The sequence below is a fragment of the Phallusia mammillata genome, chromosome 4, assembly GCF_965637545.1.
Source record: "Phallusia mammillata chromosome 4, kaPhaMamm4.hap1.1, whole genome shotgun sequence".
Taxonomy (NCBI): domain Eukaryota; kingdom Metazoa; phylum Chordata; class Ascidiacea; order Phlebobranchia; family Ascidiidae; genus Phallusia; species Phallusia mammillata.
In genome coordinates, this window is record NC_137255.1 from 11,251,720 (window position 1) to 11,269,751 (window position 18,032).

The 18,032-nt window shown below is 37.4% G+C and overlaps 2 protein-coding genes across 2 annotated transcripts; both read right to left on the reverse strand.

Moving 5' to 3' along the window:
* Positions 1–116: 116 nt before the first annotated feature.
* On the reverse strand, positions 117–4,198 carry LOC145222960 (uncharacterized). The gene is made up of 3 exons (XM_080089229.1): positions 3,291–4,198; positions 1,000–1,544; positions 117–713 (listed from the first exon to the last, which is right to left on the reverse strand). The coding sequence occupies exons 1-3, from the start codon at positions 4,069–4,071 to the stop codon at positions 216–218; spliced, it is 1,824 nt and encodes a 607-aa protein (XP_079945355.1). The 5' UTR covers positions 4,072–4,198; the 3' UTR covers positions 117–215.
* A 5,196-nt stretch (positions 4,199–9,394) lies between these two features.
* Positions 9,395–11,219, reverse strand: LOC145225295 (uncharacterized). The gene is made up of 3 exons (XM_080091986.1): positions 10,073–11,219; positions 9,784–9,971; positions 9,395–9,645 (listed from the first exon to the last, which is right to left on the reverse strand). Exons 1-3 carry the CDS (start codon positions 11,151–11,153, stop codon positions 9,439–9,441), a joined length of 1,476 nt encoding a protein of 491 aa, XP_079948112.1. The 5' UTR covers positions 11,154–11,219; the 3' UTR covers positions 9,395–9,438.
* Positions 11,220–18,032: the final 6,813 nt, after the last annotated feature.

Below are 18,032 nucleotides of genomic sequence, written 5' to 3' on the forward strand. Positions count from 1 at the left end.
AATAACAGTAATTAAATGAATATAAAAATCAAGAAAATTGCCGTTTAGGTTATGAGAAGCGATGTATAAAATATGAATGAGATAATAGATCACTTTGACCTCACGGGAGTGACCACTTCAACAGCTGGTTACTTTATTATGTTTCGTGAGTTAGGGTACGTATTGATAGACAACAAAAAACGATGATGTACATGAAGTCAAATAAAAACATGACGCTAGGTGGAAAGTGCACGCGAAGTATTATTTTCTTCTCTTTTTGCTGGTAGTTCCACTGGCGAAGTTGTTTTAGCACACCAATTGTTTGTTACACTTCCAACTGTCTGTCCTTCAAGAGAAAAACCTCGACCGTTAGACGCTGCTGCTGCAACCGCAGCCACCATCATAGCACGGGGATAATACGCTAGGGTTGATGTTATTCCACGCTCAGATTCGTTGGTTTGGGGCAACTTCAAGTTGGGCCACTGGTAACTTTGCTGCTCGTTGGACAACGGAAAACGTGGCAATGGATTGTATCTTGATGCGCGACATGGAAGGGTAGTTTGGCTGAATACTGAGGGTAACATTGTATAGCGATGATTAATGTGCCCCGTCGGTGTTAAAGAATTGGTATTGAACAGAGGATTTGGCATATTTGATGCATATCCAATCCCATCAACATCAGATGCTATCTGGCGCTTCCATTTGTTTCTTCGGTTTTGAAACCAGATCTTTATCTGCAAATTGCTAACGCGTTTTAGGTTTTCTGCTGTATTAAGTTAAAGATTGAAAAAACAGCTACTCAGCGATTGACTAATTTAGAACACATTGTCTGGCCATGGTCTAATTGAGGTAAATGCAGTGGAAAATTCGCAAAGAGCCATATATATGCATTTTTGGGGTTAACTTGTGACTAATTTCCAATCTTTAACTTAATACAGCAGTTCCATCATTTTTGTGGGTTGACTTTTTAAATTATAAGATTGGAAAGCAACAAACAAAGTAATCAAATTTTTCTCTTACCTGAGTTTCTGTTAAATTCAAATTTGCTGCCAAACTCGCTCTTTCGGAACTACTAAGATAGCGCTTTAGGTCAAATGTAGATTCCAGCTGAAAAATTTGATTTCTAGAAAACACTGTTCGCGTTTTCTTTTTTCTTGGTTCAGTGAAATTGGAATTAGCGACGTTTTTTCCTTCACGCAAATTGTTTGTTTCGGGAGGAACAAGGGAATTGTCAATGTCCGAATGGTTACTCTTCAACGGTGAAGAGCTGCTTGAGTGTGAAGAGTAATTCGACATACGAGATGATGATCGACTTTCCCCGTGTTTACTAGTTTCAGCCAATGAGCTATGTCTTGTATGTAGTTTTTCTTCTGTATCTTGATTTTTTTCACGTTCCTTAATCCCCGTTTCCTCATCACTAAACAGGTCTATTATTTTATTTTGCTTTCTTTTCATCTGGGGCACAGAACGATCGACAGGTAAATCTTTTTGTTCCACTTTTCTTTTGAATTCTGTAAGTTCTGGTATTAGAGATCCAGTGTAATCGTCATCGGATTGACCACGACCTATCAAAATACGAACAAACAACTTTGGAAGGGTTTATGACTTTTTTGGTTTTTATGATATACATTCAAAAAACACGTTATTTTAAAAACTTGACTGTATCTGCTTAATAAGTTGGTCCTAAAGTGCTTGAACATTTCGCAAGCGCTTTTCGTTTAATTGTACTAAGGAGTGCACATACCTTTTCGCTATTGACAAAAGCGAAGGTGTTATATATGTTTTTGTAAATTAATATTGTAAAAGCTCGATTAAAAAAATTCTATTTATCTAATAATACCATTTTTTTATTTATCTTAACTTTGATTACAGATTTAATGATCTAACTCAGGGGTGCACAAACTTTTCGCCATGACGGCCACATCACATGTCCTTATCATACCAACGGCCGCCATGTGTTCCTATTTTTTTTCGTTTTTATATTTTTGATGTTTATTCATTGATTTAGCTGACGATTTGGCAATCAGTGTTAACTGTGTATGACGTCTTTTTCTGAAATGTTACGTTGTTTGTGCACATAATAGTCGTACAAAAAAGTTGGCACACATTGCTACTGGGTCGGTGTAGTAAATGTTTCCATGCCTGTAAAATCCGTTCAAACCAGTTTTTCGCAGCTAAATGTCCAACAAAAAGGTGTTAATCAATTCACGGCCGCCAGTACGTGTATTTTAATGCGCATTACATTTACCCGCATAAATTCATCTACGCGGCCGTAGGTTGTGCACCCGAGATCTAACTAAACTAATTGCTCATCATCCGTAACTAATTCTTACGTCACAATTCATAATTCTATATTGCGTGTTTGCTGTCGTTTGTTTATTTTGTTATGTTATGTTTGCAGCCAATGAGCTTACAACACTTTCGCGGTTGTATTCACGTCAGGTTCAAAAGTCAAATATACAGGTAAACAGTGCAAGAGTGTTAATTAATGCCTTGCCACTACATTTAAAAGCAGATGCGCGGCCGCACAAACTTGTATCATCAGCTGCAGATTGCGCAACCCTAGCCTATAACCTGTACTTAATGTCAGCCCTTCGTATTGCGAAACTATGGCAAGTAAAATGGATCAAAGAAATAAGCAACAAGCAACGTTTCCGAAATACGGATCAGTTTATGACAAAACAAAATAGTCGTTGCATTAGCCTTGGCAAATGTATGATATGAATGAGTATTATTGTTGACCTAGTTTTATTTTACATCGTGGCGGAAAACACATATTACAAGCAATATTTTAAAGGTAATGCCACATATATGTGGGACATATTTTTAACCGAATCATTGATAGACGTATTACCGAAGTATTGCTGCAATTTTACGATAAGTGGTAAACACTTGGTCTAATTGCATTGCGCATTTTAGTTGCGGTTAGACCACACATTTTTAATACAGTAGTTTCAAACGATTGTTGAATTCGGCTCAGCCGGGTGTTGCCGTCCGTTCACGCCAATTTCACACAATCAAACACGCTTCACTTCACAAGATGATTACAGTTGCTGAATTGATTTAAGTTTTATTTTACTGCTTGAAATGAACAAAAATCCGCCTAATCTTCGCCTTTTCGGATAATATATTTGTTATATTAAACAACCATTGCCCGATGTTTTGCCCTAAATATTGCGATAAATGTATATTTTTTTACATGTTTGCTTTGTGCTTAAAACTCTGTTATTTTGACATCAAAGGCTTTGTTATCTGCCTTTCCTTAAATTAACGCTGTGGCAAAGTTATTTTACATTTTAACAAGTGCTTACCTGTCGTGGTAATTTTAGCTTTAGTGGTTTGCTGATACGTTGGTGGTGAGATTTGGTTCATAAATGTTGAAGCAAAACTACTCTTCATTTCCTGTAAGCGATTTAAGTAGGGGTGGAAACCTTGATTCGATTGCAAAAGGTACATTGCATTTGTTGCCGGATGCCTCAAAGCAAAATCTTGCCAAATTCTCCATGCCGGTGACAGCTTTTTGCAACACGACATTCCATGAGGTTTGTTCAAATCATGTGTTTGTATGTTATGATGTGACAAACTATTTGTTGAGCTTGAACCAACATCCTTGTTGAATGGAATTCTGTCTTCAATTGGTGCGTCATGAGGAACCGACTCCAACATTATTTGGTGTCTTCTGACGTTTTCTTGTAACTCCTCATTTGTGTCACCACTGAAAGATCGTCCATCAATGTTTGGACTGATTTGCGACATTTTTCTTGAATTGTCTGTTTGGCGATAGTTTGATGATCCCAAGTTACAAATATTTTGTTGGTTGATTTTTGACTCTTTCAGCAAGGCTACATCTCGCCATTTTTCGTTTCGGCGACTTTCCACGCTGTAATCGCTTTGTGGTAACTTTTCTTTCCTAAAACCAAGAATATTTGCAATGGAAAACTCGCTTTTATTGGTCGACTTTATATCTTTCTGGTATTCTTTGCACTCAGTGGAATCAGAAGACAACTGGACTTTCTCTGTTTCGCTTTGAATCATTTCTTCTGCTGTTTCCGACGGTTCTATGTTAAGGGGATTGCTGCAGATCAACGACATTTCCCAATTGTTAAGTTACACATTAATAAGTAGAACTGGAATGCTGCGAATAAGGTACAAAAAACATTAACGTCGGGTACAAGGAGAAACGTTTTCCTGTCTAAACTACGATTCACCTCCTAAGAAACCTTGTGAGTTTGCATTCACATCCAGGCAAATGATCGACTGATTCGCTTCGGTTGCTGATATAAGTGCGCCCCATCTGTTCAGGCGCGAGATACGACCATAAACCATCCCTATTGCCTGTAATAAGTCATAAACAAAATGTCCCACTATGTTCACACGAATTTTGCTCGGCGCCGCAAAATCAATTAACTTCTTGATACATGGGACACAGACGGAGCAGAACAAATCGTTAGGGGAATGTTAAATGGCGGAACAACGAACGCCCTAATGGCGAAAAAAGATGTCGAACGCTTAATTTAAACCCCACGCAGGGCCTATATCTGCACTTGTGTCGTAGACATGTTTTTACGAAGCCTTGTGCATGCTAAGATTTAAGTCAACATGTTTACATCACTTATGCACTGTCAACTTAGATTGACTCGGTTGACTTTGCAAAAGCAAGCGCCTCTTGCTGCCTTTTTGGATTGACAGGAAACATAAAGCACCATTGCATTTTTTATGGCATAAACAGATATAGCGACACAAAATCGGCGTAAGATTTTTAATATTGCAATGAAACAAAATATAGCATCAACTTTATTGTTTCGATCGATATAAAACAACGACAAATGTTGATTCATTAAAGGGTGCGCCGTGGTGCTATCCCGCTGAGAAACACTTATAATCTCGGCGGCTGTGTGAAATCGCGGTTACACGGTGGCAGTAGCGAGGACAGAATATAGTTTTAATAGTTATTAAACAGTGAACAAGGTTTGATGTTAACGCGGTTAAGTCGATGTGACATTGAGTTCCGTAGCAAACTAAATAAAAACGCTTTGATATAAATTACACGAGGCGAGATTCACTAATTCACCCTTGAGAAATATAATTTTACAGATTGTGCCGAGGTTTAGAACATCCATAACAAATGGATTATACGTTCCGCGTAATAATGCACAAAGCATCTCAAGTCACTACAAATGACGAATCAACTTGTTTATATTTACAGCGTTATTTGCTGGTCATGTAGATGTAAGAAATCTTTGTTTTAAAACAATCACACAGAACAAAGTTGTCTGATCTGTCAGGGTTGGTTACAAAATAAAGATGTCGACAAATGCTTAAATCATTTATTGTTCCCAAAAAATATTTTAAGTTTATTACATTTACAGGATTAAGTCAACATACACAACAAGCAGTTTGACACCAATTATAAAAGTGATCATGGACCACCAGTTGAGAACCACTGGCGCAGGACGTGTGCCTCCTGAAGAAATGTATCTACCCTCTTAACCACGTGATCCACGAACGTGGCAAAAATTTGAAGCAATGATGTAAACATATTTTCCACCAATACACGACTTGTTCTGTACGCAAACTAAATTTTTGGCCTTGTTTCTTGCTGTAAACAATCGTGTTTTTTGGGGAACTACTTGCTCTAGAAAATTTGTCAAAAACGGTTGTTGCCAAAAATCGATCGTACAAGGATGCATAATCTTGTAGAAAACATATTCAGGTATAGTATGTTTTGTAAATCTTTTTTGCTGATGGGTGCTTTTTTCTCATTTACCCTTTAACGCAGGGGTGGGCAACCTTTGTTACTATAGGGCCAATTATAAATGTCAAAAGTTGATCGAGGGCCGCACATGTGCATCACACAAAGTGATTCTTACCAAATATGCTTAACTATACCAGTATAATTCGTATTTGATTCTAGCCACATTTTGCCAGATTGCAGAAAACTAGCATCAGGCATTAATCAGCTCAAAAATATGTAATAATTGGACTCGTTTGCCAGTACTTTTGAAATCCAAGCGTCTGTGCGGGCCGCAGAATTTGTATTAAAGGGCCGCATGCGGCCCGCGGGCCGCAGGTTGCCCACCCCTGGTTTAACGAGTCGAGTTCAGCGTTACTTTATGGGCGGATCGTGGTCCACATCCTGGACTGAGACGTTATATGAGGACCTCAAATATGTCTTTTAATTTACGGCTAAAACACTGTGCTGGGTATACATTTATGTATCTATTCTACACAGATTCAAAGAAATCCTGTCGAAACGTTGTTTGGTGAATAAATTAAATCAGTTGCATTTTTTTTGCAAACAGTTTAAAATTATAAGCTGCACGCGTTTGAAATTGATATTAAAGTTACATTTTGTACCGCTTATTATTTCATGTGTCAAAATTACTTTATTAGGAGAACTTGGATATCATATGCAAAAGTCGGAAACTTATATTTTCAATACTAGCATTGATTGCATAAAATGTTTAAAAAGCATATCTCACGATGTAGCGACTTATGCAATATGTATTTGCTGTAGTTATTCCGCATAGCTCTGATTTGTTGGAACCGCTGTGATCACTGTCGGAAGTTCCAGGTCCTGAGACGAGTCTCGATTAGTCCTGTTTATTGGTGTGCTGGTCAAACACTTCGAGTAATTGAGAATTTTTTAACCGGTTTAGAACCCAGTACGCCTTCGAGCACAAATCCCGATCAGTTTTTTTATGTCTGTAAGTGGGTCAGGCGCGTCGGACTATCGGCCACGTTCCTGCCCATCCTGTCCTTGATTTTTTTTCACGGGGTTTGAACCCAGGACACTCCCGGGGACGAATCCCGATCAGGTTTTTTATGTCTGCATGTGGGTCAAGCGCGCTGGACCATTCGGCCAAGTTCCTGCCCATCCTGTCCTTGATTAATTGAGAATTTAGTACGGATGGCTCTGTGCACCATCTAGCGTCAAGACGATTTTTAAAAACCTGGAAATTTCCGATTTTGGCGCTACACTTACTTGTTTTTGAGTGTGCGCAAAAAGAGTGTTGGTTAAAACAACATGACAATTAAAAAACAACATGTTTCGCTGTTATGAAAAGTCTGACAGATTTTTTTTGGCTTTTGGTACGTTTCCAATAAACATTGTAATGCACATGTCCCATATTTAAAAACTCCCAGCATACTTTTATTTTAATACTGGTATGACTACATTTATGTAAATAAAGTTACGTCAACAAATCTTGAGGTTTTTTATCCTCGGAGGGCAAGAAACGCTTGTGGTTTTATTTATTTATTTATTTTGATGTGGTGTCTACAACGTTGCAGTTCGTTTTAACAAAGTTCGAGGGATAAATTTGAAGTTATTTTTTTTAAGTTGTTTAAATACTCCAGAATCTTCGCTCTTTTTAAGTCTGATTTATGTTGCTTTTATCGTTATATTCGATGGACAAATTACTGACACGAACACAATACTATCTAAATTTCACTGCCATTACAGTGGGAAATGTACGTTAACTGTACGCCCGCGGCAAGTCGAACGTTTGCTATAAAACCCTGTCTAACAATTGAAAATTTTGTACACATTAAAGGCGGCATTCCTTTCAATAAAAACTGTTTTGTTATCATGCGTAATGCACAGGCAAGTACTCTTGAAAGCGCTATACAGTTAACATAGACATGGACACAATTAAATGTAGACATTATTTAACCTTTGTCCTTCCCGTGACTTCATTTCATAACCACATTACGTTACCGCACGTGTTTTTCGCAGGTGTCCGAACGTTGGAACTGGAATGTTTCACACAGTAATTACCCGTTTATCGCATTTACACTGATCAACGCATACTTTTCACCTCGTAATTAGCAGTTAAAGTGCTTGGCGCGCGGGAACAGGCCAAGTGCCTGCTATTTGTGGTCGCCACATGCCAACACCGTTTCGTACCTATTTTGAGAACACAAAGACTCCCCGCTGGGTGATTATTTTCTTTATCACAGAGAGATTTATATGTTCGATTTTTTAATACCTTTTAATAAAGTTCTATAGATTACTGTATCCTTTCTAAAAGTATTCACTATGATTTTAAAACAGCCAGTATACTCCAGCTTAACCAGCGACGCATTTTCTTTCATCCGCAAAAGTAATTGTGTGTCGAGTAGCATACGTCATTATTCCTGGTCATGCTGAACCGCGTATCCTTGCACTAATGTTTCAGATGGGATCCCGTGGGCAGCCTCATGCAAATTTCATCCCCCAAACAGTGTTAAAATAAGATAGATTACTTCCTGATAAAATCTTCGACGCCACGCAATAACATTTTAAATACTTTGTGGGTCTGTAGACCGATATGCTAGTTGGCGTGTTGCTTTCGCCCGCGCCTATTTCAAAATGGAGCAACTAATTGCTACTTGATGTTTAAACGAATGCATGGCTCCAGGACCAATTCATAATTCACGACTTCATTACGAACAAAGCACCTTTTCCTGCTCCACTTAACTGCAATATGATACAAAAACAAAGGGTTTACCACAAAACTGCTATCATTTTGTTCTTTTCTTTGGCGTTTGTTTTTATACTGTATGTAAATAATATACGTTAGGGACGAATATCATGTAAGCATATGCTGTTTCAAGACAGTACCATCAGATAAAATTAGCCTACGTTTGCTGGCTGTCACATATAATGGACGATTTTGCGACTTCTCCCATAAAATATTTATTTTGTAATCGACTTTTGTTCATTTTTGCATTACAGAAGTGGATTAAATTGAAATAAATTTGTAATTTGAGTTGGTTCGATTGCGATATTGTCGTCATAAAAGGGCTAAAATGTGAAGATTACTGACAATACCCCATATCGTCATCACTTATATCTTGTCGTAATTTGCGAAAATGAATTTTCCAAAAAACAAGATTAAGAGAAAAAGCAGACGAATTACCTTATTTCGAATTGTAAATAATTAAGCAACTCATAAAAACTCTTTTTTTCCACTAGTGCAGAACTACAGCCTAATCTGTCCTTTTGTCAACAAATTTGATTGGCAGTTCTTTAACCAAAAAATGTTTAATCCGGAAGAGAAATTACATAAACGGCAGTGATAGGTCTGTATAAAGACCTGGTATAGCTACTTAACAATTTTCTTCAAGTGGCACAAAGCCACCAAAGTGGTTATCGGTATTTCGTACATACAAATTCGAGAGAAAATCTTTTTTTATAAAAATCAACCTCAAAGTGGGTAATTAATTTATTGCTGTCCGTGTAGTTGGTATTGTTAACTGTGCAATTAAACTTAAAATAAAAATTCAAAACGCAAAAAACGCCTTTTTCATTATTTCGCAACTAATTTATAATTGTTTTCAACAAACAACAATCTGTATTGTTTTGCTTTGACATATTCAGAACCTTGCTAATACTAACCATTGTTATTTAGATTTCGTTCACACATTGTAGTTTATGGCAATCGTTTTTATTTTTTTTTGAACTCATTTATTTGTTCATGCGGTGGTTATTACACATGGCAGTTTGTTTTCTTTTTTATCTTCTTGTGGTATATTGTCATATATATCTTCTTCGTCCGTTGAAAGAACTTCGCTTTCTTCAGGGATGCATTCCTGTCGCTCGGTTTCGTATTGGGAGGTACCTTTTCCTTCTATTCGTTGGCGTTTAAACTTAGTTCGTCGATTTTGAAACCACACTTTTACCTGCACGAAAAAACAAGTACATTTAATAGCTATTCTGGTAAACCTATTTAGCAGAAAGTATTTTTCCGAGTGTCATGTTACAAAAACCGTTTCGTTTTTGAAAGTTGTTTTTCTATTTTTTACTTGGTTCTTACTTACTTGTGTTTCTGTAAGTTTTAGTGTGTGGGCAAGTTGCTTCCGTTCTGCACCCACAACGTAATGATTTTTGTCAAATTCATGTTCCAAACGAAGAAGCTGGCCAGGTGTAAACGCAGTTCGTATCCGTTTCGGTTTTCTTTGGAACGGATTATTGATCAAAAAGCCAAAACGCGCTCGAAGAAGTGGATCTAACAAACAAACTCATTAAAACTGGTGCTAAAATTTTCAAAAGCGTTATTATTCAATGAAATATCATGTAACACTTTTAGTGGGGCCTAATAACCACTACCTGCAATGTGGTACTGAAATTTGTCTCCAGTTGAAGATTGTGGAAGGATCCATTGGTTGTTAAATGTCGGTGGCGATAACGACGTATGTGCAGGAAATGCACTGTGGACTTGGGGACCAGCTCCGCTTTTAAAAGTAGTGGGGCACGATGTATGAAGCGGGTTCATTCTGGGTATACACGATGCCGCTATTCCTGCGGCCAAAGGTAAACCAACACGGCCAGGGAAGTTGGTTGTAGCGACTTGCAAAAATGCTTGTCGCGATAAATGCTCTAACATGTTGTCAGGCTTTATCGCCGGAGGTGTAAATGACAATAGGTGATTTGGAACATTCAATCGCTGCATGCATGTATCCTGCTGTTCTTGTGAATTCAGTAATGCAGTTTCTGTAATTTTTTGAGCCTGACTGCTTGTGATTGTATCTTCTGGATCCAAACCCAAGGAACAAGTTGTATCTGACGGAGAGTTTGAAGTTTCCATTGGACCCCGTTCACTTTTTACTTTACTTAAGGTTTTGCAGACATCAGCATTGTTGAAAAAATCAGCGGGTTTGCTTGTCTCCGGGCGCTGAAACGCGTGAAACGGGAATATTCGGGATGACATCGCACTCGCGCGAAATGAACGATTTTTATCCAACTGTGAATGTTGAATATCCCTGATTTTGTTCTCATCCATATTTAAATCATCTTTAAACTCATCGCTTCTAAAATTCCCGGGCGTTTTTGCCGCTTTGAGTTCTTCTCCACGAGTATCCCGTGAATAGCAATCTTGCCATTTCGTCATAAAGCTGTTATAATCGCTTATGTTACTGTCTGCACAATTCTTGTATGCTGAAACTGAGTTCGAATACTTGTTGTCTGGTGATCTCCTATGAAAATATGGGTGGTAATGTTCCTCACGACTTCGTCGACAACGCTTTGCTTCTGATGATGGTCCACTCAGTAAACTTACTTTGTCAGTTACGTTCATATCTTTACTTTCTCCAGCTACGAGTGAAGCAATGTCAAATCTCGTTTTCTGCTTCTCAAAAAAAATTCCCGAGGAAATCATGTCCTTGATCGGACGCTTTTGGTTGAGAATCATACTCAAATATAATTATTATTATACTATTTTTCAATTGTATATTGATCTGCAACAAATAATAACAACGCTTTAAACTCTAAACAATACATACAATGTTAAAACATTATTACGGCAAGTAACTTTGTCACTCAGACTTTGCCTGTGGCGTGCGCACGGTTGTCAGAGTGGTTCTTTCCTAAGGCTGCGTCACGAGTAAAATAAAATCTTTTTTTCTAAAAACTACATAATGTTGTAACAGGTCCAAAAGAAAAACTGTAATTGTCCCAATCCTAATTTTAACTGAAGGTATTGACTATGAACTACAATTAACATCATCGCCATAACTTGTCTCTTTACTTAATGAGTGCAACAGCAGTAAACGTGATACGTGTGTCACCGCGACTGCAACGTAACTGAAGATCCGCAGAACAATATAAGCTGCGACACCTAGCACAGATAATTTCGACTGTGAAATTTGCGATGACATCTCGTCGCACCATTCAGGATAAAATGGTCCTCTTATCTAAACAACAATTCGAATAATAGATGTCCGATAAAATCTCAGAAAAAACGTTAGAAACCGTTTTTCCACACACCCTCCCATCTTCTACAGTAATGACACATATCAATTGCTAGGTGATGAAAATAATAGGGATAATTCTCGCTGATCGAGTGCAGGGCAATAAAACTTTTAACGGGAAGATAAAAGGACGTGCCGCTTACTTTCTTGTCTCTGATCGTCTCTATTGTTCAATTTGTGTGAAACAGATTCGATCGTCAAGTGTTTTGTACCACTTATGTCGTAAACAGTACTTGCTGTCTTGCAAGTTGCCTGTAAACACTATGTACCATGTTACTGAACCAGCGACAAGAGAGAAGTTCTTAAATACCACTAGAAAAAAAAACTTTAACAAATCTAAACTTTTCGTCAAAAGCCAGCATCAAGTAAGCCTTGCATGCAACGACTAAGTAAAAAGCGGCCCGGCTTGCGACAACTTTTCTGTGTCTTTCAATTCCTTAATTCAGGCTGTTAAGACTAATCTCTTCGACTATTGTCAATCAGACTTTTCTCCGCAAGTGCTTGTAATCTGAACGAAGACGATTTCATAAACGACTAAGAATAGCAACCTTTATCAGATTACGACACAATCACCAGCATTTTATCGTTAGGTCACGGTTGAATGGTCAATATTGTTTCTGTTTTCAAGTTTTATTTGTTACGGTTTTGTAAACGTAAAGTAATGAAAAACATAACACCTTAGAAAAGCATAAATGCGATACGTATGTAAAAGCTGCTTCTACCTGTCCCTTTTTAATCTTCATTTATTGTTGACATCTATAGGCTATATAACTACACTTTTTTCGAGAATTGCCAAGACACAGAAATTTTTAGTTGGTCTGGTTTTTGCTTTTATTATTTCTGTTAAGAATATTATGACCCTTTGGAAGGTGCTTTTTTGACATTTTTGTCACAAACTAAAATTATCACGTTTCCATTTTTTAATAGCAATTCTGTTCAAATATATGCAAACAAAGTTTTGCAGTAAACATATAACAGTACTTACTTGGTTAACTTTTCAAAAACGCATTTAGAATAAAAACCTTCGGGGGTTTTATTCTTAAAATATTTTAATATTTGTGCCGGAACCGTCTTTGGTGATTCAAATTTCTAACTTTTTTCAAGTCATTTAAAAATTTTCAACTTAAACTCAACTTTTGTGACTCATTTTTAGGTTAAATATTCGTATGAAGTGCTACAGACGTTGGAAACAAACTGTCAAAAAAACGTACACCACAGAGATTTTGTTGTTGATACATCGTACACTTTTATTGGAAACGACCGTATTTGACTAAGCGACACTTTATAGCAGGGGTTCTTAACCAGGGGTACGTGTACCCCTTGGGGGTACGAAGCACTAAAGCAGGGAGTACGACATGCTGGGTGAAATCATACCGTATTTAGACATATTTGTAAAGAATGCGTAACAAGTTACTTTGTTATATGTTTAAAACGGGTTGGTTTTGTACTACTTACAATACTGTTTTAATGCATGCATCCAGCACGCAAGTTATAAATACCTATTATTACAATTATGTTAATTCCTATTATTACCATTTTATTAACTTCCGTCGGCCATTTTAGACAAGGGGTACGAGAAAATTTAATGAAAGCTCAAAGGGTACGAGCGCTAAAAAGGTTAAGAAACACTGCTTTATAGTGTTCTACAGTCTTGTCAAGTTTTTTTTCTCTTTGTGCTCTTTTAACGTGGAAATAATTGGTTGGTCTTTCAAAGAAAAATTATTTTACTGTCTTTAAAACTATTTCACTTGTACATACGACTGGAGCAAAATACCTGTACGCAATAAAAACTACCTGTTTCAAACGGGTTATACTGTGCATAAACATAGCAAAAAATTACAACCAATGTAACGCTTATATTATATACAATCGCGAAAATACGAAATCTGTTTGCTTTGCAATTGAGAAGATTGGTGTATAGTTCGATCGGTGAGGTAGGCTTATTTTTGTGTGCAAACAGAAAGATCGTTTAGCGGCTTACATACGCCACCGTGTGATAAAATAATTTTAGCCATCATCAGCACGGATACTAATTTTGTCAAGAAAGGTTTCAATTTAAGCAGTCTCTATTGAGACAGAACATATTTTGATTTAGATTTTTTGAAAAGTTGCATATAGCGCTGTTATTTTTGGGCCTGAGATCCAGGACGCTACAAAGCACTTGAAACTGCGGGCCTTAGAACACTTGTGAGTATAAGTTAGGCCTACTATACGTCCTCTTTTTGAAGGACATGTCCTCCATTTTAACAAAAAACAAGTTGTCCTCCGAGGACAAGAAAATACGCCCAGACGTCCTCCTTTTCAAAGAATTTCTGATTTATCAAATATATATGTGACAATTATGCCTTTGAAAACAGCCAAATATACATCTTCAGCTCATTTTTTAAAGAACACAGGTACATTTTACATTTTTTGAAAATACAAGCTTAATTTAGTATTGTACTTTATCGAAACTATTCTGAACCGTCTAATTTCTAAGGCTTTAATTTTTTTTTGCATGTTCTTTTCAACAATGTGTTTTATTTTTTCATGTTCTTTTCAACATTCTGTCCTCCTTTTGGGGGATGGAAGGTAGGCCTATCATAAGTGGACCGCGCAACACTTTCTTATTTGAGCCGCGACCTGACCTCTAACGGGACTTTTTCAGCTTGTAAAATTTGACGAAGTGACAGTTTTTAAAGACGTCACAACACGCAAATACAGGTTGAAAAGTGGGCTGACTACTAAATAATGAGACCATTAAAATCAGTTTCGGATTGCGCATGGAACGTTTGGGTATACATTCTATCACATTTGTCGTGTTACATTTTTATTTTTACAGTTGATCAGTTAGTTTTGAAACGACCTCAAAATTGAAATACAAAAAAACAGCTAGCCTAGCATCTATAATTGCATGCAACTTTTTTAACCAGATATTTCATGTTTGAACTTTGATGTGTAACGTGCCAAATTTTCGAGGACATTTAATATTTGTACTTCTTTCAAAACGAAATTTAAGGTTACCGAGTTAGTTTACTTCTTTTAAAAGTTTTATCTCAATAAGTTATATCTCAGACACGACTAAACATAAATTCAAGGATTGTGCGCAACCAATCGCCTTTGTTTGTAACCTTTGATAAAATAATAATATTGCTCAGCACGGCCGACTATAGTACACCCTGCATAGAGGAGGGCGACAACTTGCCCGTAAACCGACGATAAATAAGAAATAGCTACGTTGTGTATGTGGGATATTTCGGGGAAAAAGTACACGTTTTTCTCTCTTTTAAAGCAAACATTGAAAAATATTGGTGAGTGGGGAGGGGGGGGGGGGAATTCATAGGAGTCCCTCCAACCAACATTATATATATATCGGTCTTTATTGTGAATGACGTCACCGTCTTATTGTGACGCGTGTGGTGCCTTTTTTCACACAATTGTCTTAAAAAAAGGCGTAAACATGATATGGCTTCTATGCTGGTAAAACTCTTTCCAGTCCCCAAAAAGGTGTTTAGACCATTTTTGAAATCCAAAATTATAATATGTAAAGTTTTACTTATGTCACTGTCACCAGTACATATATTTCAGCACACATGAAACATATTTCCCCATGTTGTGCGCCCCTGGTGTAAGTAACTGCATGAACCCTTTTCAGCATTACCAGAGAAAGTATATCCGACTTTTTTAAAAGAAGCCAGGTATTCCGCTTAGCTACAATGTATTTTTGTAGAGGAACCGCTTGAAGAAAAGTTAAATGTTTGTGAAAACAAAGGCTGAATTCGTCTATCTATTTGTTGCTTATACACACGAAAGATCTCATATTACATAAGATTGTAGAAAAACTCTAAGCTCCTCGCGATCCCCCTGAAATCGCGTGGCGGACCCTCAAGGGACCACAGACCCCAGTTTGAGAAGAGCTGATTTAGTTTTTTTTCTTCTCAAGTTTCCTACAGGATCATGAACCAATGACGCTAAATCGTCGCATTCCTGTGCTTTGCTTGCAAGGAGATTGCCAAAATAAGGCATCATTTACTATACGTTTTAACAAATTTGTCGTTCAACGGTGTATAGCTGCAGCGCGTCTACCATCTCATCCACCAATTGCGCCCTCAACTATGTCGCGCCTTTTAACGGACTTGTCTAAAATACGAGAATGCGGGACGACGGAAATCGAGGTCTAAAAGAAGGGACAGACGGGAAAAGTGCCAAACTAAACGACGGGAGTGGCGGGACTACGGAAAAGAGCATTTTCAACGTGACTAAAAGACGGTACTGTGAGAAAGTTTACATATAGTTCTCGTAGCGCTAGACAGGACTACGGAAAAGCGTTTGTTAGACATGACTAAAAGACGGGACTGAAGTATCCTACAAAAAAAGTAACTCCAAAATACGTTTGCAGCTACTTTTTCATCATAACTTGTGACAATAATACATTAAAACCAGTGGACTGTAAAATCCTTGGTTAAACAGAATCAGTCGGTTTTTAATGAAGGAATATATATTTCGCCTATGTGGCATCATCAGTTCCTGTAATCGATATACAAATACGAAATAAAAATGGGTGCCAAAACAAACACGCTAAAATAAATAAAATAAAAGCAGGAAAACAATATGACAATAAAACAAGAGATGCTGTTACTAATTGTCAAAGCTAACTGAACCAACCTCAATCCAAAACAAAACAAGCGCAACACTGGGCACAGGATCGAGCGAGAAAAAAAAATAAAGATAAGAAGCAAAAGGTAGAACAGGTACGCGCATGCAGGGAGATAACAACAGCGGTGGGGGCCGATGGAGTTTTTACCGTACCGGAGGAAGGACCATTTCTTGAATGTTTATTTTGGCGTTTAATATCCTTTGCATTTGGCCTCGCACATGTCTAAATTTTCTTTTTTAGGGCTTTCAACAAAGGTAATACAGAAACATGTGGCGATGTCAGGTTTTCTTTTTAAAATATGATTGTGGTTGCTGGCGTAATGTCGCAATAATGCTGCATTGTCGTTTTTTTCTGTGTAATTAAAAGTTTTCCAAGATGCTCTGCGTCCGCGCCATCGTACAGCAAACGGGTTTTTGGTCTGTCCAACATAGCAAGCATTGCATTTATCGCATTTAGCCACATAAATCCAGTCGAGGGGGTCCGAATAAAATAATCAACCCTGTTAGGTATACATGGTGGGGTTCGGTAGGAAAAGAAGTCCTGCTAATAATTTCATGCTCCGAAAGGAAGAAAACACAAAAAATCTATTGTTTACATTAATAGTTCATGCACTTTGCTGGACTAAATACGTAGATGTTATATCAAATCATTTATAGCAAATTAGGATAATAGCCTATAGCTTCCCATTAAAGTCAGCCACCAAGTTTAATTTTTCCCCTTTGTTCTTTTTATGAAGACGTTTGTGCCGTACATTAACATTAATAGTCTTTAATAACAAAATTTGAGACTTAATTAAGATATCAAAGAAAAAATGGAAACAACAATTTAGGTTCTATTGACTTTACAATTTGCCTCAGCATCTTTATATTTTCCCGCTGCATGGTGGGAAGTTTCCCAGCAGTGAAGAACCACTGCGGTAAACAATTAAAAGCAGAGAAGGTTTTTACTAGAGATGTACCGAATATTCGGTTTGCCGAATTTATTCGGCCGAATCGCTCATTATTTGCAAAGATTCGGTTTCGGCCGAATAATTTGTTGCGATCCGGCCGAAACCGAATCTTTTACGAACACAAATTTGAAGCGTAAAACGTGTCTTTTCTGCTTATTAAGCTCCACGCAATCTTTCAAAAGCCCAAACATAACGAAAATGGCGTCGATTTTTACCTTTTTAAACACATTGTCGTTTTTCCCATAGTCAAAAAAATTAGTAATTCATTGGCAGGTTGCCAATCATTCTTGAGGCAATTTTAAACCTCACAAAACTTAAATGAGGACGAAACAGAACTATCCTGCACTAATTGCCTGGTAGATAAACATTTTTTCACGTCAAACACGTAGCGTACAGCTTCGCGTGACGTCATAAATGATTCGGTTCATTCGGCCGAATTTATTCGGCAAAACCGAAAATTCGAAAATTAGCCGATTCGGTACATCACTAGTTTTTACTATGACAATAATTGCTGACTCAGCAAACTGATGACTTACACTTCACAGCAATATAATTGCTTGTAGTTATTGCCATATTAAAAAAACAATAGTATCTAAAATTCCAGCGAGCGGCTTACAATCGAGGGCAGCTTAGGCTACATTATTATGGGGCGCCGTTGTCGAATAAATTAAGTTGCCGCAACTTAATTATTTCGATAACGGCGCCTTAAGGCTGTTTTGAAAACAAGCAAAAAAC

What these genes read in the sequence shown, in the direction of transcription:
- LOC145222960 (XM_080089229.1), bottom strand. Translation starts at nt 4,071, where the DNA reads ATGTCGTTGATCTGCAGCAATCCCCTTAACATAGAACCGTCGGAAACA. An exon ending in AGCTAAAATTACCACGACAG is followed by an intron (nt 1,545 to 3,290) that starts GTAAGCACTTGT and finishes GTATTTTGATAG; the next exon opens with GTCGTGGTCAATCCGATGAC. An exon ending in TGAATTTAACAGAAACTCAG is followed by an intron (nt 714 to 999) that starts GTAAGAGAAAAA and finishes AGCAATTTGCAG; the next exon opens with ATAAAGATCTGGTTTCAAAA.
- LOC145225295 (XM_080091986.1), bottom strand. Translation starts at nt 11,153, where the DNA reads ATGATTCTCAACCAAAAGCGTCCGATCAAGGACATGATTTCCTCGGGA. An exon ending in ATTTCAGTACCACATTGCAG is followed by an intron (nt 9,972 to 10,072) that starts GTAGTGGTTATT and finishes TTTGTTTGTTAG; the next exon opens with ATCCACTTCTTCGAGCGCGT. An exon ending in TAAAACTTACAGAAACACAA is followed by an intron (nt 9,646 to 9,783) that starts GTAAGTAAGAAC and finishes TTTTTCGTGCAG; the next exon opens with GTAAAAGTGTGGTTTCAAAA.